Source organism: Salvelinus namaycush, unplaced genomic scaffold (assembly GCF_016432855.1).
Source record: "Salvelinus namaycush isolate Seneca unplaced genomic scaffold, SaNama_1.0 Scaffold240, whole genome shotgun sequence".
NCBI classification, from domain to species: domain Eukaryota; kingdom Metazoa; phylum Chordata; class Actinopteri; order Salmoniformes; family Salmonidae; genus Salvelinus; species Salvelinus namaycush.
Genome location: NW_024059231.1, coordinates 107,204 through 135,000, shown reverse-complemented (window position 1 = coordinate 135,000; position 27,797 = coordinate 107,204). Strand labels below are relative to the sequence as shown.

The 27,797-nt window shown below is 45.8% G+C and overlaps 1 protein-coding gene across 1 annotated transcript in view; it reads right to left on the bottom strand.

Annotated features, from left to right (window-relative positions):
* LOC120038847 (sorting nexin-17) overlaps window positions 1-27,797 on the bottom strand; it is a 68,144-nt gene that overhangs the window by 22,351 nt on the left and 17,996 nt on the right. Inside the window, exons 2-6 of the mRNA XM_038984435.1 lie at window positions 25,505-25,579; window positions 17,663-17,780; window positions 9,977-10,041; window positions 7,242-7,352; window positions 5,508-5,598 (exon numbers count right to left, since the gene is read on the bottom strand). Coding sequence (XP_038840363.1) covers window positions 5,508-5,598; window positions 7,242-7,352; window positions 9,977-10,041; window positions 17,663-17,780; window positions 25,505-25,579 — 460 coding nt within the window. The remainder of the gene's footprint in view (window positions 1-5,507; window positions 5,599-7,241; window positions 7,353-9,976; window positions 10,042-17,662; window positions 17,781-25,504; window positions 25,580-27,797) is intronic.

Genomic DNA, 27,797 nt, shown 5'->3' with positions numbered 1-27,797 from the left:
CTAGGCAGGGTGGCCTCTTGCTCTGCGTGTTTCCAGGGAAAGGACCTTGGTGAGTCTGATAAAACCATGTTTTAGAGACAGTCTATCTACTCACCAGCTTACAGTATATAGTCAACAATATAAAAGAGGAAACAAAGATGTCTGACTGGATCTTTCCGGTGAACTTTTCAAGAAAGTTTTCAAAATGAGTCAACAGGAGACACTAGAGAGACCGTCAACAACAGGAGACACTAGAGAGACCGTCAACAACAGGAGACACTAGAGAGACCGTCAACAACAGGAGACACTAGAGAGAGACCGTCAACAACAGGAGACACTAGAGAGAGACCGTCAACAACAGGAGACACTAGAGAGACCGTCAACAACAGGAGACACTAGAGAGAGACCGTCAACAACAGGAGACACTAGAGAGACCGTCAACAACAGGAGACACTAGAGAGACCGTCAACAACAGGAGACACTAGAGAGACCGTCAACAACAGGAGACACTAGAGAGAGACCGTCAACAACAGGAGACACTAGAGAGAGACCGTCAACAACAGGAGACACTAGAGAGAGACCGTCAACAACAGGAGACACTAGAGAGAGACCGTCAACAACAGGAGACACTAGAGAGACCGTCAACAACAGGAGACACTAGAGAGAGACCGTCAACAACAGGAGACACTAGAGAGACCGTCAACAACAGGAGACACTAGAGAGACCGTCAACAACAGGAGACACTAGAGAGAGACCGTCAACAACAGGAGACACTAGAGAGACCGTCAACAACAGGAGACACTAGAGAGAGACCGTCAACAACAGGAGACACTAGAGAGAGACCGTCAACAACAGGAGACACTAGAGAGAGACCGTCAACAACAGGAGACACTAGAGAGAGACCGTCAACAACAGGAGACACTAGAGAGAGACCGTCAACAACAGGAGACACTAGAGAGACCGTCAACAACAGGAGACACTAGAGAGACCGTCAACAACAGGAGACACTAGAGAGAGACCGTCAACAACAGGAGACACTAGAGAGAGACCGTCAACAACAGGAGACACTAGAGAGAGACCGTCAACAACAGGAGACACTAGAGAGACCGTCAACAACAGGAGACACTAGAGAGACCGTCAACAACAGGAGACACTAGAGAGACCGTCAACAACAGGAGACACTAGAGAGACCGTCAACAACAGGAGACACTAGAGAGACCGTCAACAACAGGAGACACTAGAGAGACCGTCAACAACAGGAGACACTAGAGAGAGACCGTCAACAACAGGAGACACTAGAGAGAGACCGTCAACAACAGGAGACACTAGAGAGAGACCGTCAACAACAGGAGACACTAGAGAGAGACCGTCAACAACAGGAGACACTAGAGAGAGACCGTCAACAACAGGAGACACTAGAGAGAGACCGTCAACAACAGGAGACACTAGAGAGAGACCGTCAACAACAGGAGACACTAGAGAGACCGTCAACAACAGGAGACACTAGAGAGACCGTCAACAACAGGAGACACTAGAGAGACCGTCAACAACAGGAGACACTAGAGAGAGACCGTCAACAACAGGAGACACTAGAGAGAGACCGTCAACAACAGGAGACACTAGAGAGAGACCGTCAACAACAGGAGACACTAGAGAGAGACCGTCAACAACAGGAGACACTAGAGAGACCGTCAACAACAGGAGACACTAGAGAGACCGTCAACAACAGGAGACACTAGAGAGAGACCGTCAACAACAGGAGACACTAGAGAGACGGTCAACAACAGGAGACACTAGAGAGACGGTCAACAACAGGAGACACTAGAGAGACGGTCAACAACAGGAGACACTAGAGAGACGGTCAACAACAGGAGACACTAGAGAGACGGTCAACAACAGGAGACACTAGAGAGACCGTCAACAACAGGAGACACTAGAGAGAGACCGTCAACAACAGGAGACACTAGAGAGACCGTCAACAACAGGAGACACTAGAGAGACCGTCAACAACAGGAGACACTAGAGAGAGACCGTCAACAACAGGAGACACTAGAGAGACCGTCAACAACAGGAGACACTAGAGAGAGACCGTCAACAACAGGAGACACTAGAGAGACCGTCAACAACAGGAGACACTAGAGAGACCGTCAACAACAGGAGACACTAGAGAGACCGTCAACAACAGGAGACACTAGAGAGACCGTCAACAACAGGAGACACTAGAGAGACCGTCAACAACAGGAGACACTAGAGAGAGACCGTCAACAACAGGAGACACTAGAGAGAGACCGTCAACAACAGGAGACACTAGAGAGAGACCGTCAACAACAGGAGACACTAGAGAGAGACCGTCAACAACAGGAGACACTAGAGAGACCGTCAACAACAGGAGACACTAGAGAGACGGTCAACAACAGGAGACACTAGAGAGAGACCGTCAACAACAGGAGACACTAGAGAGACCGTCAACAACAGGAGACACTAGAGAGACCGTCAACAACAGGAGACACTAGAGAGACCGTCAACAACAGGAGACACTAGAGAGACCGTCAACAACAGGAGACACTAGAGAGACCGTCAACAACAGGAGACACTAGAGAGAGACCGTCAACAACAGGAGACACTAGAGAGACCGTCAACAACAGGAGACACTAGAGAGAGACCGTCAACAACAGGAGACACTAGAGAGAGACCGTCAACAACAGGAGACACTAGAGAGACCGTCAACAACAGGAGACACTAGAGAGACCGTCAACAACAGGAGACACTAGAGAGACCGTCAACAACAGGAGACACTAGAGAGAGACCGTCAACAACAGGAGACACTAGAGAGAGACCGTCAACAACAGGAGACACTAGAGAGACCGTCAACAACAGGAGACACTAGAGAGACCGTCAACAACAGGAGACACTAGAGAGACCGTCAACAACAGGAGACACTAGAGAGAGACCGTCAACAACAGGAGACACTAGAGATAGACCGTCAACAACAGGAGACACTAGAGAGAGACCGTCAACAACAGGAGACACTAGAGAGACCGTCAACAACAGGAGACACTAGAGAGAGACCGTCAACAACAGGAGACACTAGAGATAGACCGTCAACAACAGGAGACACTAGAGAGAGACCGTCAACAACAGGAGACACTAGAGAGAGACCGTCAACAACAGGAGACACTAGAGAGAGACCGTCAACAACAGGAGACACTAGAGAGAGACCGTCAACAACAGGAGACACTAGAGAGAGACCGTCAACAACAGGAGACACTAGAGAGAGACCGTCAACAACAGGAGACACTAGAGAGAGACCGTCAACAACAGGAGACACTAGAGAGAGACCGTCAACAACAGGAGACACTAGAGAGAGACCGTCAACAACAGGAGACACTAGAGAGACCGTCAACAACAGGAGACACTAGAGAGACCGTCAACAACAGGAGACACTAGAGAGACCGTCAACAACAGGAGACACTAGAGAGAGACCGTCAACAACAGGAGACACTAGAGAGAGACCGTCAACAACAGGAGACACTAGAGAGAGACCGTCAACAACAGGAGACACTAGAGAGAGACCGTCAACAACAGGAGACACTAGAGAGAGACCGTCAACAACAGGAGACACTAGAGAGAGACCGTCAACAACAGGAGACACTAGAGAGAGACCGTCAACAACAGGAGACACTAGAGAGAGACCGTCAACAACAGGAGACACTAGAGAGAGACCGTCAACAACAGGAGACACTAGAGAGAGACCGTCAACAACAGGAGACACTAGAGAGAGACCGTCAACAACAGGAGACACTAGAGAGAGACCGTCAACAACAGGAGACACTAGAGAGAGACCGTCAACAACAGGAGACACTAGAGAGAGACCGTCAACAACAGGAGACACTAGAGAGAGACCGTCAACAACAGGAGACACTAGAGAGAGACCGTCAACAACAGGAGACACTAGAGAGAGACCGTCAACAACAGGAGACACTAGAGAGAGACCGTCAACAACAGGAGACACTAGAGAGAGACCGTCAACAACAGGAGACACTAGAGAGAGACCGTCAACAACAGGAGACACTAGAGAGAGACCGTCAACAACAGGAGACACTAGAGAGAGACCGTCAACAACAGGAGACACTAGAGAGAGACCGTCAACAACAGGAGACACTAGAGAGAGACCGTCAACAACAGGAGACACTAGAGAGAGACCGTCAACAACAGGAGACACTAGAGAGAGACCGTCAACAACAGGAGACACTAGAGAGAGACCGTCAACAACAGGAGACACTAGAGAGAGACCGTCAACAACAGGAGACACTAGAGAGAGACCGTCAACAACAGGAGACACTAGAGAGAGACCGTCAACAACAGGAGACACTAGAGAGAGACCGTCAACAACAGGAGACACTAGAGAGAGACCGTCAACAACAGGAGACACTAGAGAGACCGTCAACAACAGGAGACACTAGAGAGACCGTCAACAACAGGAGACACTAGAGAGACCGTCAACAACAGGAGACACTAGAGAGACCGTCAACAACAGGAGACACTAGAGAGACCGTCAACAACAGGAGACACTAGAGAGACCGTCAACAACAGGAGACACTAGAGAGACCGTCAACAACAGGAGACACTAGAGAGACCGTCAACAACAGGAGACACTAGAGAGACCGTCAACAACAGGAGACACTAGAGAGACCGTCAACAACAGGAGACACTAGAGAGACCGTCAACAACAGGAGACACTAGAGAGAGACCGTCAACAACAGGAGACACTAGAGAGAGACCGTCAACAACAGGAGACACTAGAGAGACCGTCAACAACAGGAGACACTAGAGAGAGACCGTCAACAACAGGAGACACTAGAGAGACCGTCAACAACAGGAGACACTAGAGAGAGACCGTCAACAACAGGAGACACTAGAGAGACCGTCAACAACAGGAGACACTAGAGAGACCGTCAACAACAGGAGACACTAGAGAGACCGTCAACAACAGGAGACACTAGAGAGAGACCGTCAACAACAGGAGACACTAGAGAGAGACCGTCAACAACAGGAGACACTAGAGAGACCGTCAACAACAGGAGACACTAGAGAGACCGTCAACAACAGGAGACACTAGAGAGACCGTCAACAACAGGAGACACTAGAGAGAGACCGTCAACAACAGGAGACACTAGAGAGAGACCGTCAACAACAGGAGACACTAGAGAGACCGTCAACAACAGGAGACACTAGAGAGAGACCGTCAACAACAGGAGACACTAGAGAGAGACCGTCAACAACAGGAGACACTAGAGAGACCGTCAACAACAGGAGACACTAGAGAGACCGTCAACAAAAGGATGATGTCTGTCAAAACAAGTCCCTCGAGCGGTCTGTCAAAACAACTCCCTCTAGTCAGCCATAACAATATCCATCTTATATGATGACCTCTCAGAAATTATCAATATATTTCATTCCCAACTGTCCTCTATATGGTTATGGGATGGTTAAGGGTTAGGGGTCGAAGGTTAAAAGTCAGTGCTTACACGTTAAGCCCCCGTCCACTCCTTCCCGAACCAGGAAGAGACTGAAGTAACCAGCAAGGTCGTCTGGAAGGTCCAGCTTTGACGCAACAGCCTGCAAATCAGAAGACAGACAGAAAGATCATCTTCTCTCATCTTCTTCTGTGGTTGAATGAATCCATAACTCCTATTTCCTCTGACTCATATAAAACAAACATGTATTCACTGACAGTTATACAGCCTTGAACCTATTGAACTATCCCAGAGAGAGAGGTCTATGGTCCTTCTGGTAACAACAGTTTATGAAGAACACCAGACTAGTTTACAGTTGTAGTAGTTACAGGAACAAAGGGCAGCTGTTTGTGTGGCGTTACAACTTCTATCTTTCTATCTGAGAGAATGTACTGCATTCACTTATTGGTCAACTAGTGTCAAGAGTGGATGGATTCTCTGGTGCTGGCAAACATTCTCTGGTTTTCTGGTGCTGGCAAACATTCTCTGGTTCTCTGGTGCTGGTAAACATTCTCTGGTGCTGGCAAACATTCTCTGGTTCTCTGGTGCTGGAAAACATTCTCTGGTTCTCTGGAGCTGGCAAACATTCTCTGGTTCTCTGGTGCTGGCAAACATTCTCTGGTTCTCTGGTGCTGGCAAACATTCTCTGGTTCTCTGGTGCTGGCAAACATTCTCTGGTTCTCTGGTGCTGGCAAACATTCTCTGGTTCTCTGGTGCTGGCAAACATTCTCTGGTTCTCTGGTGCTGGCAAACATTCTCTGGTTCTCTGGTGCTGGCAAACATTCTCTGGTTCTCTGGTGCTGGCAAACATTCTCTGGTTCTCTGGTGCTGGCAAACATTCTCTGGTTCTCTGGTGCTGGCAAACATTCTCTGGTTCTCTAGTGCTGGCAAACATTCTCTGGTTCTCTAGTGCTGGCAAACATTCTCTGGTTCTCTGGTGCTGGCAAACATTCTCTGGTTCTCTGGTGCTGGCAAACATTCTCTGGTTCTCTGGTGCTGGCAAACATTCTCTGGTTCTCTGGTGCTGGCAAACATTCTCTGGTTCTCTGGTGCTGGCAAACATTCTCTGGTTCTCTGGTGCTGGTAAACATTCTCTGGTGCTGGAAAACATTCTCTGGTTCTCTGGTGCTGGCAAACATTCTCTGGTTCTCTGGTGCTGGCAAACATTCTCTGGTTCTCTAGTGCTGGCAAACATTCTCTGGTTCTCTAGTGCTGGCAAACATTCTCTGGTTCTCTAGTGCTGGCAAACATTCTCTGGTTCTCTGGTGCTGGCAAACATTCTCTGGTTCTCTGGTGCTGGCAAACATTCTCTGGTTCTCTGGTGCTGGCAAACATTCTCTGGTTCTCTGGTGCTGGCAAACATTCTCTGGTTCTCTGGTGCTGGTAAACATTCTCTGGTTCTCTGGTGCTGGTAAACATTCTCTGGTGCTGGAAAACATTCTCTGGTTCTCTGGTGCTGGTAAACATTCTCTGGTGCTGGAAAACATTCTCTTGTTCTCTGGTGCTGGCAAACATTCTCTGGTGCTGGCAAACATTCTCTGGTTCCATTTCATCCATCTCCCTACAGGTTTCCTAACACTGATATTCATTGTAGGACACCAACTGAACATTAGTGTTATGGATTTATAGATCAATTATTATCACTCATAATTTCCACGATAATAAGGTGATAATAAAACTGAATCGAAAATGAACAGCGTTTTAAATCAGCATGTGTCCCGGCTGGCAAACACACATACAGCTTACCTCGAGGACGTCTTCTGTCTGGTCAGAGGTCAGGATGTTGACCGTGACCTTCTGCCTCTTAGACAGGTAGATCTCCAGAGGTACCTCTTCTGTTGGAATCTGCTGGGTCTCCTATTGGACAATGACAGGTTTACTGCTGGGTCTCCTATTGGGCAATGACAGGTTTACTGCTGGGTCTCCTATTGGACAATGACAGGTTTACTGCTGGGTCTCCTATTGGGCAATGATAGGTTTACTGCTGGGTCTCCTATTGGACAATGACAGGTTTACTGCTGGGTCTCCTATTGGACAATGACAGGTTTACTGCTGGGTCTCCTATTGGACAATGACAGGTTTACTGCTGGGTCTCCTATTGGACAATGACAGGTTTACTGCTGGGTCTCCTATTGGGCAATGACAGGTTTACTGCTGGGTCTCCTATTGGACAATGACATGTTTACTGCTGGGTCTCCTATTGGACAATGACAGGTTTACTGCTGGGTCTCTTATAGAACCCTGTTCTATTAGATCACGCAAACAAGTCATACATTTTTTTTTGTTAAAATTCAACTCTCTCTCATTTACCTCTGTACAAACACTTCTGGCTTGGTAAGCCACCTGCTAAACGAGACAGATTTTGGGCCCAGTTATCCCTCTCACTTCACCTCTTCCTCTCTGGTGTCTCTCACACATTTCACTTCATTACTATAACTCCCGCCTTGGATCAAATCAGTAGCATTATTTAAATGCTGGATCTCAATGGCAAGACGCATCATTGAGAAAACTACCACCTCACCTCAAAGTCTCACCGTGGCTGAACGTATTACCAAGACTGAAGCCACTACTGAGTCAGCCTGCTGGCTCACAGAGCAGACACACACAACACACTGAATCACCAGAGCAGCAGCTTGCTGAGGAGTCTGTCTATAAAGAACAACTGATGCACAACACACGCCACACCTCCTGGTTGAGACACATTCTATGTAGAACAAAACACAGGTGTAAGAACAGCTAGCTATCTTCAGAACAATTACACAGCCAAGCTGGAAGAGATGCTAGCTACACAACAATTACACAGCCAGGGTGGAAGACATGCTAGCTACACAACAATTACACAGCCAGGCTGGAAGACATGCTAGCTACACAACAATTACACAGCCAGGCTGGAAGACATGCTAGCTACACAACAATTACACAGCCAGGCTGGAAGACATGCTAGCTACACAACAATTACACAGCCAGGCTGGAAGACATGCTAGCTACACAACAATTACACAGCCAGGCTGGAAGACATGCTAGCTACACAACAATTACACAGCCAGGCTGGAAGACATGCTAGCTACACAACAATTACACAGCCAGGCTGGAAGACATGCTAGCTACACAACAATTACACAGCCAGGCTGGAAGACATGCTAGCTACACAACAATTACACAGCCAGGGTGGAAGACATGCTAGCTACGCAACAATTACACAGCCAGGGTGGAAGACATGCTAGCCACACAACAATTACACAGCCAAGCTGGAAGCCATGCTAGCTACGCAACAATTACACAGCCAGGGTGGAAGACATGCTAGCTACACAACAATTACACAGCCAGGCTGGAAGACATGCTAGCTACACAACAATTACACAGCCAGGGTGGAAGACATGCTAGCTACGCAACAATTACACAGCCAGGGTGGAAGACATGCTAGCCACACAACAATTACACAGCCAAGCTGGAAGCCATGCTAGCTACACAACAATTACACAGCCAGGGTGGAAGAGATGCTAGCTACACAACAATTACACAGCCAGGGTGGAAGACATGCTAGCTACGCAACAATTACACAGCCAGGCTGGAAGACATGCTAGCTACGCAACAATTACACAGCCAGGCTGGAAGACATGCTAGCTACGCAACAATTACGCAGCCAGGGTGGAAGACATGCTAGCTACGCAACAATTACACAGCTAGGCTGGAAGACATGCTAGCTACGCAACAATTACACAGCCAGGCTGGAAGACATGCTAGCTACACAACAATTACACAGCCAGGCTGGAAGACATGCTAGCTACACAACAATTACACAGCCAGGCTGGAAGACATGCTAGCTACACAACAATTACACAGCCAGGCTGGAAGACATGCTAGCTACGCAACAATTACACAGCCAGGCTGGAAGACATGCTAGCTGCACAACAGTTACACAGCCAGGGTGGAAGACATGCTAGCTGCACAACAATTACACAGCCAGGGTGGAAGACATGCTAGCTGCACAACAATTACACAGCCAGGCTGGAAGACATGCTAGCTACACAACAATTACACAGCCAGGCTGGAAGACATGCTAGCTACACAACAATTACACAGCCAGGCTGGAAGACATGCTAGCTACACAACAATTACACAGCCAGGCTGGAAGACATGCTAGCTACACAACAATTACACAGCCAGGCTGGAAGACATGCTAGCTGCACAACAATTACACAGCCAGGCTGGAAGACATGCTAGCTACACAACAATTACACAGCCAGGCTGGAAGACATGCTAGCTACACAACAATTACACAGCCAGGCTGGAAGAGATGCTAGCTACACAACAATTACACAGCCAGGCTGGAAGAGATGCTAGCTACACAACAATTACACAGCCAGGCTGGAAGAGATGCTAGCTACACAACAATTACACAGCCAGGCTGGAAGACATGCTAGCTACACAACAATTACACAGCCAGGCTAGAAGACATGCTAGCTAGCTCCACTACCAACCTGCTGGGCTTTCCTTAGAAAGCTGTTGAACATCTCACTGGCTCCGAGCATGGGGTCCTGTCGCACTGTGGTGGAGAGAGAGAGAGAAGATGAGAGATGTTAGAGGGCCACATCAACACTTACATTTGTAACTTATCAATCTGTAGTAGTAGGATATATCTACATAGACCTCGTCAATCTGTAGTAGTAGGATATATCTACATAGACCTCGTCAATCTGTAGTAGTAGGATATATCTACATAGACCTTGTCAATCTGTAGTAGTAGGATATATCTACATAGACCTCGTCAATCTGTAGTAGTAGGATATATCTACATAGACCTCGTCAATCTGTAGTAGTAGGATATATCTACATAGACCTCGTCAATCTGTAGTAGTAGGATATATCTGTATAGACCTCGTCAATCTGTAGTAGTAGGATGTATCTACAATGAGCCGAGAAGGTCTTCTGACATGGCTTCAACTATCTGTAAATCATCAAAGAGCAGGAGCCAATTCAACCTGACATCTCCAGATGTGACTAACCAGGCAATCTCGACCATGGCTTATTTACGTAACCAGGCAATCTCGACCGTGGCTTATTTACGTAACCAGGCAATCTCTACAATGGTTTATTTACGTAACCAGGCAATCTCTACAATGGTTTATTTACGTAACCAGGCAATCTCTACCGTGGTTTATTTACGTAACCAGGCAATCTCTACAATGGTTTATTTACGTAACCAGGCAATCTCTACCGTGGTTTATTTACGTAACCAGGCAATCTCTACAATGGCTTATTTACGTAACCAGGCAATCTCTACAATGGTTTATTTACGTAACCAGGCAATCTCTACAATGGTTTATTTACGTAACCAGGCAATCTCTACAATGGTTTATTTACGTAACCAGGCAATCTCTACCGTGGTTTATTTACGTAACCAGGCAATCTCTACAATGGTTTATTTACGTAACCAGGCAATCTCTACAATGGTTTATTTACGTAACCAGGCAATCTCTACAATGGTTTATTTACGTAACCAGGCAATCTCTACAATGGTTTATTTACGTAACCAGGCAATCTCGACCGTAGCTTATTTACGTAACCAGGCAATCTCTACCGTGGTTTATTTACGTAACCAGGCAATCTCTACAATGGTTTATTTACGTAACCAGGCAATCTCTACCGTGGTTTATTTACGTAACCAGGCAATCTCTACAATGGCTTATTTACGTAACCAGGCAATCTCTACAATGGTTTATTTACGTAACCAGGCAATCTCTACAATGGTTTATTTACGTAACCAGGCAATCTCTACAATGGTTTATTTACGTAACCAGGCAATCTCTACCGTGGTTTATTTACGTAACCAGGCAATCTCTACAATGGTTTATTTACGTAACCAGGCAATCTCTACAATGGCTTATTTACGTAACCAGGCAATCTCTACAATGGTTTATTTACGTAACCAGGCAATCTCTACAATGGTTTATTTACGTAACCAGGCAATCTCGACCGTAGCTTATTTACGTAACCAGGCAATCTCTACAATGGTTTATTTACGTAACCAGGCAATCTCTACCGTGGTTTATTTACGTAACCAGGCAATCTCGACCGTAGCTTATTTACGTAACCAGGCAATCTCTACAGTGGTTTATTTACGTAACCAGGCAATCTCTACAGTGGTTTATTTACGTAACCAGGCAATCTCTACAGTGGCTTATTTACGTAACCAGGCAATCTCGACCGTGGCTTATTTACGTAACCAGGCAATCTCTACAGTGGTTTATTTACGTAACCAGGCAATCTCTACAATGGCTTATTTACGTAACCAGGCAATCTCTACAGTGGTTTATTTACGTAACCAGGCAATCTCTACAGTGGTTTATTTACGTAACCAGGCAATCTCTACAGTGGTTTATTTTCGTGTCGTCCATTTACAAAGCTAAGGTTGATTGTAATGTACGGTGCAATGGAAGCACAGTATGTGGGCGGGTGCTGTAATACTCATCCCTAAATAGAGTGTACACTCAATTAGAAGTGCCCTTAAAAGGACACAGAAAGACAGAGAGAGAGACAGACATAATTCCTGTGGTGGATTGAGTTCTGGCCCATGTCTCACACACACACAGCGTTCGGGGACGAGGGAGAACAGATTGTGTTTTGAGGCGGTAGATTTTCCATAATCGTGTTAATGGTTTTATGTACCATCCTCCCAGCAAGCGGTCAGTCAGCCAGGACGACTCAGTGTGTGTGTGTGTGTGTGTGTGTGTGTGTGTGCTTACGGACTATGATATGCCTCAACAAGGCTCAGTTTGTTCTGTGGTAACTTTCAGAAGATTAAAACAAATGCTCAACACTGCTGCCAGCTAAATTTCACTCAGTTCTTCTCTTTGTGTATTGGTCTGTGTGTGCATGTCAGTGTGTGTATGGCCACAGTTCACCCTTGACCTGCTTGGGGAAGTGTCTGGCCAAAGCGGAGGCTTGGTGGGGGGGGGGGGGGGGGGGGGGCATAGCCTACCATCCCCTTGGACCTGTAACTTGAGGAATTAGCTGACAAAGACATCTTGCCAAAGAAACTATAAAATGTTCCTGACAAGGACCAACTGAGGGAGGGTTGAAACTGGTGTACTCAACCCTGGACATTATCTCTGGCTGCATATTGGACCAAAACAAATGTATCAACCTTTCCTATTAGTGCTGATAACATTATGAATGGATCTGAAGAGAACAGAAAGGATATCTGGTTCCAGGTTTGTCAAGAGTCAGGACAACAGCCAAGAGGCCTTAGCCTCAACTACTATCGTGCTCAGTGTGTGCCTGTGTTAGGCGGTATACTGTATACCGGGGTATTTGGAAATAGTCATGGGTATGTTTTTTTCCCCCAATACCGTTGAACCAGATCCCGTTCTTCATTTCACCTGTCACATTATGAAGCTTACCGTAGTTCCCCAGAACAGTTGAGACAGTCATGTGTTAGTTTGTAAATAGCACAATGGGAGAAAGAACTGTTCTTCCTTCAGACAAGCATGCGTCAGACAAGCACATGTCAAAACTTAGCTCATTTGCAACAATGTCTCTGATTCACGTTCGCTTGTAAAATGTCCAACATCACCAAACATTACATTCGCTAACTCCTACCTATAAGCAGAGCATTCGGAAAACATTCAGACCCCTTCTCTTTTTCCACATTTTGTTATGTTACAGCTTTATTCTAAAATGGATTCAATAAAACATTATCCTCATCAATCTACACACAATACCCCTGTAATGACAAAGCGAAAACAGTTTGACATTTTTTGCAAAGGTATTAAAAATAAAACACTGAAATAACATTTACATAAGTATTCAGACCCGTTGCTATGAGACTCAAATTGAGCTCAGGTGCTTCCTGTTTCCATTGATCATCCTTGAGATGTTTTACAACTTGATTGGAGTCCACCTGTGGTAAATTCAATTGATTGGACATGATTTGGAAAGGCACACACCTGTCTATACAAGGTCCCACAGTTGACAGTGCATGTCAGAGCAAAAACCAAGCCAAGAGGTCGAAGGAATTGTCCGTAGAGATCCGAGACAGGATTGTGTCGAGGCACAGATTAGGGGAAGCGTACCAAAACATTTCTGCAGCATTGAAGGTCCCCAAAAACACATCAGGGGTGTAAAGTACTTTAAAGTACTAAAGTCGTTTTTGGGGGTATCTGTACTTTACTATTTATATTTGTAACTACTTTAACTTCACTACATTCCTAAAGAAAAGAATGTAGTTTTTACTCCATACATTTTCCCTGACACCCAAAAGTAATCGTTACATTTTGAATGCTTAGCAGGACAGGAAAATGGTCTAATTCACACACTTAAAGAGAAAATCCCTGGTCATCCCTTCTGCCTCTGATCTGGAGGACTCACTAAACACAAATACTTTCATGGTAAATAATGTCTGAGTGTGCCCCTGGCTATCTGTAAATAATGGATGAAGTTAAATGGATGAAGTTTTGGTACCACCAAGACTCTTCCTAGAGCCCGCTCTGCGAAACTGAGCAATCAGGGAGAGGGGCCTTGGTCAGGGAGAGGGGCCTTGGTCAGGGAGAGGGGCCTTGGTCAGGGAGGTGACCAAGAACTTGGTCACTGACAGAGCTCCAGTGTTCCTCTGTGGAGATGGAAGAACCAACTAGAAGGACAACCATCTCTGCAGCACTCCACCAATCAGGCCTTTATGGTTGAGTCGCCAGACGGAAGCCACTCCTCAGTAAAAGGCACATGACAGCCCGCTTGGAGTTTGCCAAAAGGCACCTAAAGGACTCTCAGACCATGGGAAACAAGATTCTCTGTTCTGATGAAACCAAGATTGAAATCTTTGGCCTGAATGCCAAGTGTCACGTCTGGAGGAAACCTGGCACCATGCCTACGGTGAAGCATGGTGGTGGCAGCATCATGCTGTGGGAATGTTTTTCAGCGGCAGGGACTGGGAGACTAGTCAGGATCGAGGCAAAGATGAACGGAGAAAAGTACAGAGCGATCCTTAATAAAAACCTGCGACAGAATGTTGAGGACCTCAAACTGGGCCAAGGTTCAGTCTCTGGATGTCCTTGAGTGGCCCTGCCAGAGCCCGGACTTGAACCCAATCGAACATCTCTGGAGAGACCTGGAAATAGCTGTGCAGCGACGCTCCCCATCCAACTGGACAGAGCTTGGGAGGATCTACAGAGAAGATTGGGAGGAACTCCCCAAATACAGGTGTGCCAAGCTTGTAGCATCATACCCAAGAAGACTGTAATTGAGACGGTAATCACAGCCAAAAGGTGCTTCAACAAAGTACTGAGTAAAGGGACAGAAGACTTAAGAAATATTTCAGTTTTTATTTTAAATACATTTGCAAAAATGTCTAAAAACCTGTTTTTGCTTTGTCATTATGGGAAATTGTGTGTAGATTGATAAAGGCAAAAACAATTTAATACATTTTAGAATAAGGCTGTAAAGTCAAAGGGTCTGAATACTTTCCGAATGCACTGTATGTACAGTGGCACGAAAAAGTATGTGAACCGTTTGGAATTACCAGAAGTTATGCTTAAATTAGTCAGCAAATTTGATCTGATCTTCATTTTAGTCACAACAATGCCTTGCCCTATAAAAAAAACTCACAAAATTTGAGTTTGCTATTCACAAGAAGCATTGCCTGATGTGAACCATGCCTCGAACAAAAGAGATCTCAGAAGACCTAAGATTAAGAATTGTTGACTTGCATAAAGCTGGAAAGGGTTTCAAAAGTATCTCTAAAAGCCTTGATGTTCATCAGTCCACGGTAAGACAAATTGTCTATAAGTGGAGAAAGTTCAGCACTGTTGCTACTCTCCCTAGGATTGGCGGTCCTGAAAAGTTGACTGCAAGAGCACAGCGCAGAATGCTCAATGAGGGTAGAACAATCCTAGAGTGTCAGCTATAGACTTACAGAAATCTCTGGAACATGCTAACATCTCTGTTGACGAGTCTACGACACGTAAAACACTAAACAAGAATGGTGTTCATGGGAGGACACCACGGAGGAAGCCACTGCTGTCCAAAAAAAACCATTGCTGCGCGTCTGAATTTCACAAAAGAACACCTGGATGTTCCACAGGGCTACTGGCAAAATATTCTGTGGACAAATTAAACTACAGTTGAGTTTTTGGAAGGAACACACAACACTATGTGTGGAGAAAAGACACAGCACACCATCATCAAAACGACATCCCAACTGTAAAGTATGGTGGAGGGAGCATCATGGTTTGGGGCTGCTTTGCTGCCTCAGGGCCTAGACAGCTTGCTGTCATCGACGAAAAAATGAATTCCCAAGTTTATCAAGGCTATCTGTCCGCCAATTGAAGCTCAACAGAAGTTGGGTGATGCAACAGGACAACAACCCAAAACACAGAAGTAAAGCAACAACAGAATGGCTTCAACAGAAGAAAATACTCCTTCTAGCGTGGCCCAGTCAGAGTCCTGACATCCAACCGATTTTAAAATGCTGTGGCGTGACCTCGACAGCGGTTCACACCAGACATCCTAAGAATATTGCTGAACTGAAACAGTTTTGTAAAGAAGAATGGTCAAAAAATTCCTCCTGACCGTTGTGCAGATCTGATCCGCAACTATAGAAAACGTTTGGTTGGGGTTATTGCTGCCAAAGGAGGGTCAACCAGTTACTAAATCCAAGCATTCACATACTTTTTCCACCCTCCACTGTGAATGTTTACACGGTGTGGTCAATCAAGACATGAAAACGTATTGTTTGTGTGTTATTAGTTTAAGCAGACTGTGTTTGTCTATTGTTGTGACTTCAGATCAAATTTTATGACCAATTTATGTAGAAATCCAGGTAATTCCAAAGGGTTCATACTTTTTCTTGCCACTATATATCTTTATTAACTGGATTGCCTGTCTTTGCAAGGAGTTTACTTTCGTTTGCGCTCGTTAGCATATTTAGCTAGCAGCCTCCAAGGAAATTCGCTATTACGTGTGCTATTTTTGTTAGCATTCTGGTAATAGACGCCCAAAGGGCTTTCATGCGTAAATCCCGGGATGAGAGAAAGACGGTATGACGATATGAAAATCTGGATAACATCCAAACCTAGTGTGTGTGGTCTAGTCAAAGCCTGTACGCTACTGCCCACAGCAATACCACAATAGGCTAATGTAGCCAGAGGCTAACAAGGCATTCTGCTACCTGGATTGGTCATTCTGGTTGCTAAGAGAAAATGTTCCAACAGTAGATCATGAGTCAGCTACTGTCTGTTCTACAATACTGCCCTTTTATTGAGTCAGCTACTGTCTGTTCTACTATACTGCCCCTCATTGAGTCAGCTACTACCTGTTCTACTATACTGCCCCTCATTGAGTCAGCTACTGTCTGTTCTACTATACTGCCCCTCATTGAGTCAGCTACTGTCTGTTCCACTATACTGCCCCTCATTGAGTCAGCTACTGCCTGTTCTACTATACTGCTCTTTATTGAGTCAGCTACTGCATGTTCTACTATACTGCCCTTTTATTGAGTCAGCTACTGTCTCTTCTACTATACCGCCCTTTTATTGAGTCAGCTACAGTCTGTTCCACTATACTGCCCCTCATTGAGTCAGCTACTGCCTGTTCTACAATACTGCCCTTTTATTGAGTCAGCTACTGCCTGTTCTACTATACTGCCCCTCATTGAGTCAGCTACTGCCTGTTCTACTATACTGCCCCTCATTGAGTCAGCTACTGTCTGTTCTACTATACTGCCCTTTTATTGAGTCAGCTACTGCCTGTTCTACAATACTGCCCTTTTATTGAGTCAGCTACTGTCTGTTCTACTATACTGCCCCTCATTGAGTCAGCTACTGTCTGTTCTACTATACTGCCCTTTTATTGAGTCAGCTACTGCCTGTTCCACTATACTGCCCTTTTATTGAGTCAGCTACTGCCTGTTCCACTATACTGCCCCTCTATTGAGCCGGCTACTGCCTGTTCTACTATACCCTCCTCCCCATGGGAAAGGTGGAGGTCACTTCTAGTTCAATTTAGTCGCGGTAAATTAGATTTCAATGAGAATTTAAACATCCTTATAGAAAATAACTCACTTTTCTCTGAATAATACTGGAATTTCAATTCATCTTCTGAATGGAGTGAATTGCAAATGGAATTGACTCTAACCTCAAATACAGGGCCCAGAAGTGAAAACGTGATCTCACCAGCTTGCATGTATTTCTCCAGCTGTTCTCGTCTCTGCTCCACCTCGGCCGGCGTCAGCGTGAATATCTTCTTTGGCGGGAAAGCAGGCACCACGCTGTTCCCGTACTCTTTCTTTATCTGGGAGGAAATGAAAAACAAGTTCAAGGTCTGAAGCCAATGGGGAGAAAAGGACTAGTCTGAAAAATATTGAGCATGTTATATTAATTATAATAATAATAATAATGTTTGAACTACTCCGATACAGATCATATTGTAGCAACCTTTAAGGAGAAAAGGGTCCCTTTCTAAAAGGGTCCAGACTCTTTTTAAGTGATTTCACATTTTTTTGAGAAACAGCAAATCACTTCCTCATCCTCGTTGTGTACTACGGGGGGGGGGGGGGGGGGGGCCCTGAATAAAAACATTAAAACAAAGATTCCCAAAACAACACCCAAATACATCCGTTTAGAAACAGCAAAAGCTCTCAGTATAGTGACACAAGTTTTTAGATGTTGTACACATGATGTGCGACTCAAGACGTTTCCCACATCCAGCTGTTCCATTCTCCGTGTAGCCTGCTGCTACAGGTAACTGCCAAAATAAAGGAAACACCAACATAAAGTGTCTTAATAGGGTGTTGGGCAAGCAGGAGCTGCCAAAACAGCTTCAATTATTTTGTTGTAAAAAAGAAAACTCTTCCTTGAACCCAACACCTTGCAACCTCGCCAAAAAAGTTCAGACCTCTTGGCGTAACGGTTAAGGCGTTGGCTTGACAGTCGCTGGACCTGGGTTCGAGTCCCCGGGTCGGGCCTACTCCCAAATTCACAACATTGGTGTCTGAAGTGAGATGTTGCCACATGAGGCCATTGGAGAGGTGTGTCCACACGAGGGACTTGGTATAGAGAAGTGTGTGGACAAGCTCTCCCAAAAGGCAGAGGGTAATGTAACAACTTTAACACCTCGTCAAAAGGTTTGGCTTGACAGTCGCTGGACCCAGAATTTCAGTCCCAAGATAAAGAGTATGGGAACAATGTGGTGCCGGTTGAGAGAAAAACATGGACACACAATGATTCCCCCGGGCCAAAGTTAGGTCAGAAAACATGGACACACAATGATTCCCCCAGGCCAAAGTTAGGTCAGAAAACATGGACACACAATGATTCCCCCAGGCCAAAGTTAGGTCAGAAAACATGGACACACAATGATTCCCCCAGGCCAAAGTTAGGTCAGAAAACATGGACACACAATGATTCCCCCAGGCCAAAGTTAGGTCAGAAAACATGGACACACAATGATTCCCCCGGGCCAAAGTTAGGTCAGAAAACATGGACACACAATGATTCCCCCAGGCCAAAGTTAGGTCAGAAAACATGGACACACAATGATTCCCCCAGGCCAAAGTTAGGTCAGAAAACATGAACACACAATGATTCCCCCAGGCCAAAGTTAGGTCAGAAAACATGAACACACAATGATTCCCCCAGGCCAAAGTTAGGCCAGAAAACATAGATAGACCATGGTTCCCTCATCTGAAGCTCTTTGGAAAACCTGGTGTAACTTATGAGCAGTTTGAGGATGAATCACAGGTTTATTTCAAACCCAGTCAGTTCGGTAGATATGTGGATAGTTTCCATGTAAAACACATCGACGTCTGGTATTTACTGTTTAGCCAGGCTGAGTTGATTCAGCTCCTTAAAAGCATCTGAACTCTGGGACTTTATCATCAGAAGATCTCAGGCTTTAAACAAGATGTTTCAACTAAAGCCTGTCGGACCCCAAGAACCAACTGGTGTTTTAATTCAGATCTGTTTTCAAAGACAAAATGTAGTCTATGTCTCCAAATGGCACCCTGTTATCTACTTTTAACCAGAGCCCTATGGGTCCTACCCTATAGGCCCTGGTCAAAAGTAGTGCACTACTAACCCTATGGGCCCTGGTCAAAAGTAGTGCACTACTAACCCTATGGGCCCTGGTCAAAAGTAGTGCACTACTAACCCTATGGGCCCTGGTCAAAAGTAGTGCACTACTAACCCTATGGGCCCTGGTCAAAAGTAGTGCACTACTAACGCTATGGGCCCTGGTCAAAAGTAGTGCACTACTAACCCTATAGACCCTGGTCAAAAGTAGTGCACTACTAACCCTATGGGCCCTGGTCAAAAGTAGTGCACTACTAACCCTATGGGCCCTGGTCAAAAGTAGTGCACTACTAACCCTTTGGGCCCTGGTCAAAAGTAGTGCACTACTAACCCTATGGGCCCTGGTCAAAAGTAGTGCACTACTAACCCTATGGGCCCTGGTCAAAAGTAGTGCACTACTAACCCTATGGGCCCTGGTCAAAAGTAGTGCACTACTAACCCTATGGGCCCTGGTCAAAAGTAGTGCACTACTAACCCTATGGGCCCTGGTCAAAAGTAGTGCACTACTAACCCTATGGGCCCTGGTCAAAAGTAGTGCACTACTAACCCTATGGGCCCTGGTCAAAAGTAGTGCACTACTAACCCTATGGGCCCTGGTCAAAAAGTAGTGCACTACTAACCCTATGGGCCCTGGTCAAAAAGTAGTGCACTACTAACCCTATGGGCCCTGGTCAAAAGTAGTGCACTACTAACCCTATGGGCCCTGGTCAAAAGTAGTGCACTACTAACCCTATGGGCCCTGGTCAAAAGTAGTGCACTACTACCCTATGGGCCCTGGTCAAAAGTAGTGCACTACTACCCTATGGGCCCTGGTCAAAAGTAGTGCACTACTAACCCTATAGGCCCTGGTCAAAAGTAGTGCACTACTAACCCTATGGGCCCTGGTCAAAAGTAGTGCACTACTAACCCTATGGGCCCTGGTCAAACGTAGTGCACTACTAACCCTTTGGGCCCTGGTCAAAAGTAGTGCACTACTAACCCTATAGGTCCTGGTCAAAAGTAGTGCACTACTAACCCTATAGGCCCTGGTCAAAAGTAGTGCACTACTAACCCTATAGACACTGGTCAAAAGTAGTGCACTACTAACCCTATGGGCCCTGGTCAAAAGTAGTGCACTACTACCCTATGGGCCCTGGTCAAAAGTAGTGCACTACTAACCCTATAGGCCCTGGTCAAAAGTAGTGCACTACTACCCTATGGGCCCTGGTCAAAAGTAGTGCACTACTAACCCTATAGGCCCTGGTCAAAAGTAGTGCACTACTAACCCTATAGGCCCTGGTCAAAAGTAGTGCACTACTAACCCTATAGGCCCTGGTCAAAAGTAGTGCACTACTAACCCTATAGGCCCTGGTCAAAAGTAGTGCACTACTAACCCTATAGGCCCTGGTCAAAAGTAGTGCACTACTACCCTATGGGCCCTGGTCAAAAGTAGTGCACTACTAACCCTATAGGCCCTGGTCAAAAGTAGTGCACTACTAACCCTATAGGCCCTGGTCAAAAGTAGTGCGCTATAAAAAGGGAATAGGAAGTCATTTGGAACACAATCGTAGTGAAAAGCAGCAATGTGTTTTTCATTTCAATGTAATGATGGTGTAGAGGAAGAAGCAGACCAGGGCGCTGTGCTGGATACTCGCTCAGTATCCACAGGCAGACACACCGGCTACGTCTCAAACGGCTCTCTCCTACACGGTGGAATACAACCAAAATGCTATTAGGGATACAACCTCTGTGGCAGATTAGAATTATTGTCCCTCTAAAATATAGATGAAGCTACAAAGTCCCACGGGCTTTCTGCTCAGCTGTCACTACCAATAACACTCCATTTGACATCCACTTACAGTAGTTTCGCCAGCACCTGTAAGAACATTCCCTGAGGAAGGGGTTTGTGTTCACGGGTTTACAGTTACACCGTGACTACACTACAGATGAAGCTGGGTAAACTATAAAGGGCTGGCATAGACACAGAAGTCACTATTATTCAAGTCTCGAGTCGAGTCCCAAGTAGAACAGGTTGAGTCTCGAGTCGAGTCCCAAGTAGAACCGGTTGAGTCTCGAGTCGAGTCCCAAGTAGAACCGGTTGAGTCTCGAGTCGAGTCCCAAGTAGAACCGGTTGAGTCTCGAGTCGAGTCCCAAGTAGAACCGGTTGAGTCTCGAGTCGAGTCCCAAGTAGAACAGGTTGAGTCTCGAGTCGAGTCCCAAGTAGAACAGGTTGAGTCTCGAGTCGAGTCCAAGTCATGTATTCTAATAGCAAGTCAAGTCTCAAGTTATTTTATTTAACCTTTATTTAACTAGGAAAATCAGTTAATAAGAACAAATTCTTATTTTACAATGACTGCCTACCCCGACCAAACCCTCCCCTAACCCGGACGACGCTGGGCCAATTATGCGCCGTCCTACGGGACTCCCGATCACGGACGGTTGAGATACAGCCCGGTTGTGTTCAACTACAGATCGTCGTCTATTTATTGAGGCTACAGGACAGCCCTTTTCATTATTTTGTCTAAAAACACATGTTGATAATGTAATAATTCATTTTATCAACGATTTCCAAATGCAAGCTTCATAAAAGCAAATGTGTCAATTTCAAGCAATTTCGACATACCAAAAGACCAGTAGGCCTATGCTAGTAATTGTTGCTTGATTCTCCATTGCTGGTGAGCAAAGTAAACAGTTCATATTCTTGATCACCAATTTGTTTTGAAGCTGCACATAATGCCTTCGGAAAGTATTCAGACTTGTCCCAAATTTTGTTACGTTACAGCCGTATTCTAAAATGGATTCAATAAAACAATTCCCTCAGCGATATATACAAAATACACCATAATGACAAAGCGAACAGTTTTAAAAAAATGTTTGCAAATTTATTTATTTTTAAATAAAAAAATAAAAAAAACTTTGCTATGGTACTCAAATTGAGCTCAGGTGCATCCTGTTTCCATTGATCATCCTTGAGATGTTTCTACAACTTGGAGTCCACCTGTGGTAAATTCAATTGATTGGACATGATTTGGAAAGGCACACACCTGTCTATAAGGTCCCACAGTTGACAGTGCATGTCAGAGCAAAAACCAAGCCATGAGGTCAAAGGAATTGTCCGTAGAGCTCCGAGACTGTGTCGAGGCACAGATCTAGGGAAGGGTACCAAAAAACGTCTGCAGCATTGAAGGTCGCCCAGAACACAGTGGCAACCATCATTCTTAAAATGATGAAGTTTTGGAACCACCAAGACTCTTCCTAGAGCTGGCCGCCCAGCCAAACTGAGCAATCGGGGGAGAACAGTCTTGGTCAGGGAGGTGACTAAGAACCCATTGGTCACTCTGACAGAGCTCTAGAGTTCCTCTGTGGAGATGGGAGAACCTTCCAGAAGGACAACCATCTCTGCAGCACCCCACCAATCAGACCTTTATGGTAGAGTGGCCAGACGGAAGCCACTCCTCAGTAAAAGGCACAAGACAGCATGCTTGGAGTTTTCCAAAAGGCACCTAAAGGACTGTCAGACCATGAGAAACAAGGTTCCCTGGTCTGATGAAACCAATATTGAACTCTATGGCCTGAATGCCAAGCGTCACGTCTGGAGGAAACCTGGCTCCATCCCTACGGTGAAGCATGGTGGTGGCAGCATCATGCTGTGGGGATGTTTTTCAGCGGCAGGGACTGGGAGACTAGTCAGGATTGAGGCAAAGATGAACAGTGCTTTGGAGCAGGTTAGGACCTCAGACCTGGGCAAAGGTTCCCCTTGCAACAGGACAACGACCCTAAGCACACAGCCAAGACAACGCAGGAGTGGCTTCGGGACAAGTCTCTGAATGTCCTTGAGTGGCCCAGCCAGAGCCCGGACTTGAACCCGATCAAACATCTCTGTAGAGACCTGAAAATAGCTGTGCAGCGACACTCTCCATCCCAACTGACAAAGCTTGAGAGGATCTACAGAGAAGAATGGGAGAAACTCCCCAAATACAGGTGTGCCAAGCTTGTAGCGTCATACCCAAGACTTTAATCGCTGGCAAAGGTGCTTCCACAAAGTACTGAGTAAAAGGTCTGAATACTTATGTAAATGTGATTTCAGTTTGTTTTTGTGCAAAAAGTTCTACAAATGTGTTTTGCTTTGTCATTATGGGTATTGTGTAGATTGAGAAGAAATATATTTGTAATCCATTTTAGTATAATGTAGATATATATATACAGTGGGGAGAACAAGTATTTGATACACTGCCGATTTTGCAGGTTTTCCTACTTACAAAGCATGTAGAGGTCTGTAATTTTTATCATAGGTACACTTCAACTGTGAGAGACGGAATCTAAAACAAAAATCCAGAAAATCACATTGTATGATTTTTAAGTAATTAATTTGCATTTTATTGCATGACACAAGTATTTGATCACCTACCAACCAGTAAGAATTCCGGCTCTCACAGACCTGTTAGTTTTTCTTTAAGAAGCCCTCCTGTTCTCCACTCATTACCTGTATTAACTGCACCTGTTTGAACTCGTTACCTGTATAAAAGACACCTGTCCACACACTCAATCAAACAGACTCCAACCTCTCCACAATGGCCAAGACCAGAGAGCTGTGTAAGGACATCAGGGTTAAAATTGTAGACCTGCACAAGGCTGGGATGGGCTACAGGACAATAGGCAAGCAGCTTGGTGAGAAGGCAACAACTGTTGGTGCAATTATTGGAAAATGGAAGAAGTTCAAGATGACGGTCAATCACCCTCGGTCTGGGGCTCCATGCAAGATCTCACCTCGTGGGGCATCAATGATCATGAGGAAGGTGAGGGATCAGCCCAGAACTACACGGCAGGACCTGGTCAATGACCTGAAGAGAGCTGGGACCACAGTCTCAAAGAAAACCATTAGTAACACACTACGCCGTCATGGATTAAAATCCTGCAGCGCACGCAAGGTCCCCCTGCTCAAGCCAGCGCATGTCCAGGCCCGTCTGAAGTTTGCCAATGACCATCTGGATGATCCAGAGGAGGAATGGGAGAAGGTCATGTGGTCTGATGAGACAAAAATAGAGCTTTTTGGTCTAAACTCCACTCGCCGTGTTTGGAGGAAGAAGAAGGATGAGTACAACCCCAAGAACACCATCCCAACCGTGATGCATGGAGGTGGAAACATCATTCTTTGGGGATGCTTTTCGGCAAAGGGGAAAGGACGACTGCACCGTATTGAGGGGAGGATGAGTGGGGCCATGTATCGCGAGATCTTGGCCAACAACCTCCTTCCCTCAGTAAGAGCATTGAAGATGGGTCGTGGCTGGGTCTTCCAGCATGACAATGACCCGAAACACACAGCCAGGGCAACTAAGGAGTGGCTCCGTAAGAAGCATCTCAAGGTCCTGGAGTGGCCTAGCCAGTCTCCAGACCTGAACCCAATAGAAAATCTTTGGAGGGAGCTGAAAGTCCGTACTGCCCAGCGACAGCCCCGAAACCTGAAGGATCTGGAGAAGGTCTGTATGGAGGAGTGGGCCAAAATCCCTGCTGCAGTGTGCGCAAACCTGGTCAAGAACTACAGGAAACGTATGATCTCTGTAATTGCAAACAAAGGTTTCTGTTCCAAATATTAAGTTCTGCTTTTCTGATGTATCAAATACTTATGTCATGCAATAAAATGCAAATTAATTACTTAAAAATCATACAATGTGATTTTCTGGATTTTTGTTTTAGATTCCGTCTCTCACAGTTGAAGTGTACCTATGATAAAAAATGACAGACCTCTACATGCTTTGTAAATAGGAAAACCTGCAAAATCGGCAGTGTATCAAATACTTGTTCTCCCCACTGTATATATATATATTTTTTTTTTAAGTCAAGGGGTCTGAATACTTTCTGAATGCAATGCATGGATGTTGCTGTCTTACCTGTTGGTGTAGGCCGAGCAGCTGTCTATAGCGTACCTGACAGTGCAGAACACTATTCACATGGATGTTGCTGTCTTACCTGTTGGTGTAGGCCGAGCAGCTGTCTATAGCGTACCCGACAGTGCAGAACACTATTCACATGGATGTTGAAGGCCTGTAGAAGAGAAGAGAATAAATCATTTACTGAGCACTTCTCTAGCATATGGGCTTCACAGACCAGTAAAGAGAATTAAGACTCTTGTCATTCTATTCATTTTTGAAAATACATTTTAAATTAGTCTTATAATGTTTCTTTGGACCTGCCTAAAAACAAATTAAGAATGTATTATTTTGCGAGGGTGTAGCCTATGGCTTTATTAAGATAAACGGTATGTGCACGGGAGATAGGAAAAATAATGAATTGGGTTCTTAAAACCATCGGCAGATTTTATTTTGCAACACGCCGTAAAGGTCTGTCTAAAAGGGTATTATTTAGTTCTACTCGGCTCACACGGTCTTCAATTTATCATCACGGAAACTAGGGAGCCTCCCGAAATGTCACCCTATTACAGGTACATCAACGCTGGGACCGAGACACTGAAGAACAGCTTCTACCTCAAGGCCATCAGACTGTTAAACAGCTTCTATCTCAAGGCCATCAGACTGTTAAACAGTAATCACTAACTCAGAGAGGCTGCTGCCGACATGGAGACCCAATCACTGGACACTTTAACAAACGAGTCACTTTAAAACAATGCCACTTTAAAATGTTTTACATATATCTTACATTACTCATATCATATGTATATACTGTATTTTATACCATCCATTGCACCTGCCTATGCTGCTCAGCCATCACTCATCCATATATTTATATGTACATATTCATCCCTCTATATTTGTGTGTATAAGGTAGTTGTTGTGGAATTGTTAGATTACTTGTTAGATATTACTGCACTGTTGGAACTAGAAGCACAAGCATTTCGCTACACTCGCAATAACATCTGCTAACCATGTGCATGTGACCAATGATTTGGTGCACTACTTCAGACCAGGGCCCTATTCCCTATATAGTGCACTACTTTAGACACAGCCTAGATTCATTAAGTGCTGCTCTGCTCTGGGAATACATTGCACAGCCTAGATTCATTAGGTGTTGCTCTGCTCTGGGAATACATTGCACAGCCTAGATTCATTAGGTGTTGCTCTGCTCTGGGAATACATTGCACAGCCTAGATTCATTAAGTGCTGCTCTGCTCTGGGAATACATTGCACAGCCTAGATTCATTAGGTGTTGCTCTGCTCTGGGAATACATTGCACAGCCTAACACAAGTCTTTCACACACACATGTTTCTTGTATTAATGCAGTGGCCCAATAACACACTGTTAGGGAGGTAAAGTAATGAATGGTGTTACAGAACCTGAAGTTAACTTGTTGGCTCAACTTCCCTGTATGTTTTGACAAGAGCTATCAGGCTCCTCCTACGCAACAGTAATGTTTGGAATCAACAGAAGCCAATCAGTGGTGTCAGATGTAGAGCTCAATCACAGGCAAAGCTAACATGAACCACTGTTTTCCCATTGTGGAAGGCTTCATTAAAATTATATTTCTTCTGGGAACACTGAGGTGTTTGGTAAAACCTCAGACACACAGCCAACCCCCGTCTCCTCTCTCCTCAACACACACAGCCAACCCCCGTCTCCCCTCAACAGACACACAGCCAACCCCCGTCTCCCCTCAACAGACACACAGCCAACCCCCGTCTCCCCTCAACAGACACACAGCCAACCCCCGTCTCCCCTCAACAGACACACAGCCAACCCCCGTCTCCCTCAACAGACACACAGCCAACCCCCGTCTCCCCTCTCCTCAACAGACACAGCCAACCCCCATCTCCTCAGACACAGCCAACCCCCGTCTCCCCTCTCCTCAACAGACACAGCCAACCCCCGTCTCCCCTCTCCTCAACAGACACAGCCAACCCCCGTCTCCCCTCTCCTCAACAGACACAGCCAACCCCCGTCTCCCTCTCCTCAGACACACAGCCAACCCCCGTCTCCCCTCAACAGACACACAGCCAACCCCCGTCTCCCCTCAACAGACACACAGCCAACCCCCGTCTCCCCTCAACAGACACACAGCCAACCCCCGTCTCCCCTCTCCTCAACAGACACAGCCAACACCCATCTCCTCAGACACAACCAACCCCCGTCTCCCCTCTCAACAGACACAGCCAACCCCCATCTCCTCAGACACAGCCAACCCCCGTCTCCCCTCTCCTCAACAGACACAGCCAACCCCCGTCTCCCTCTCCTCAACAGACACAGCCAACCCCCGTCTCCCTCTCCTCAACAGACACACATCCAACCCCCGTCTCCCTCTCCTCAACAG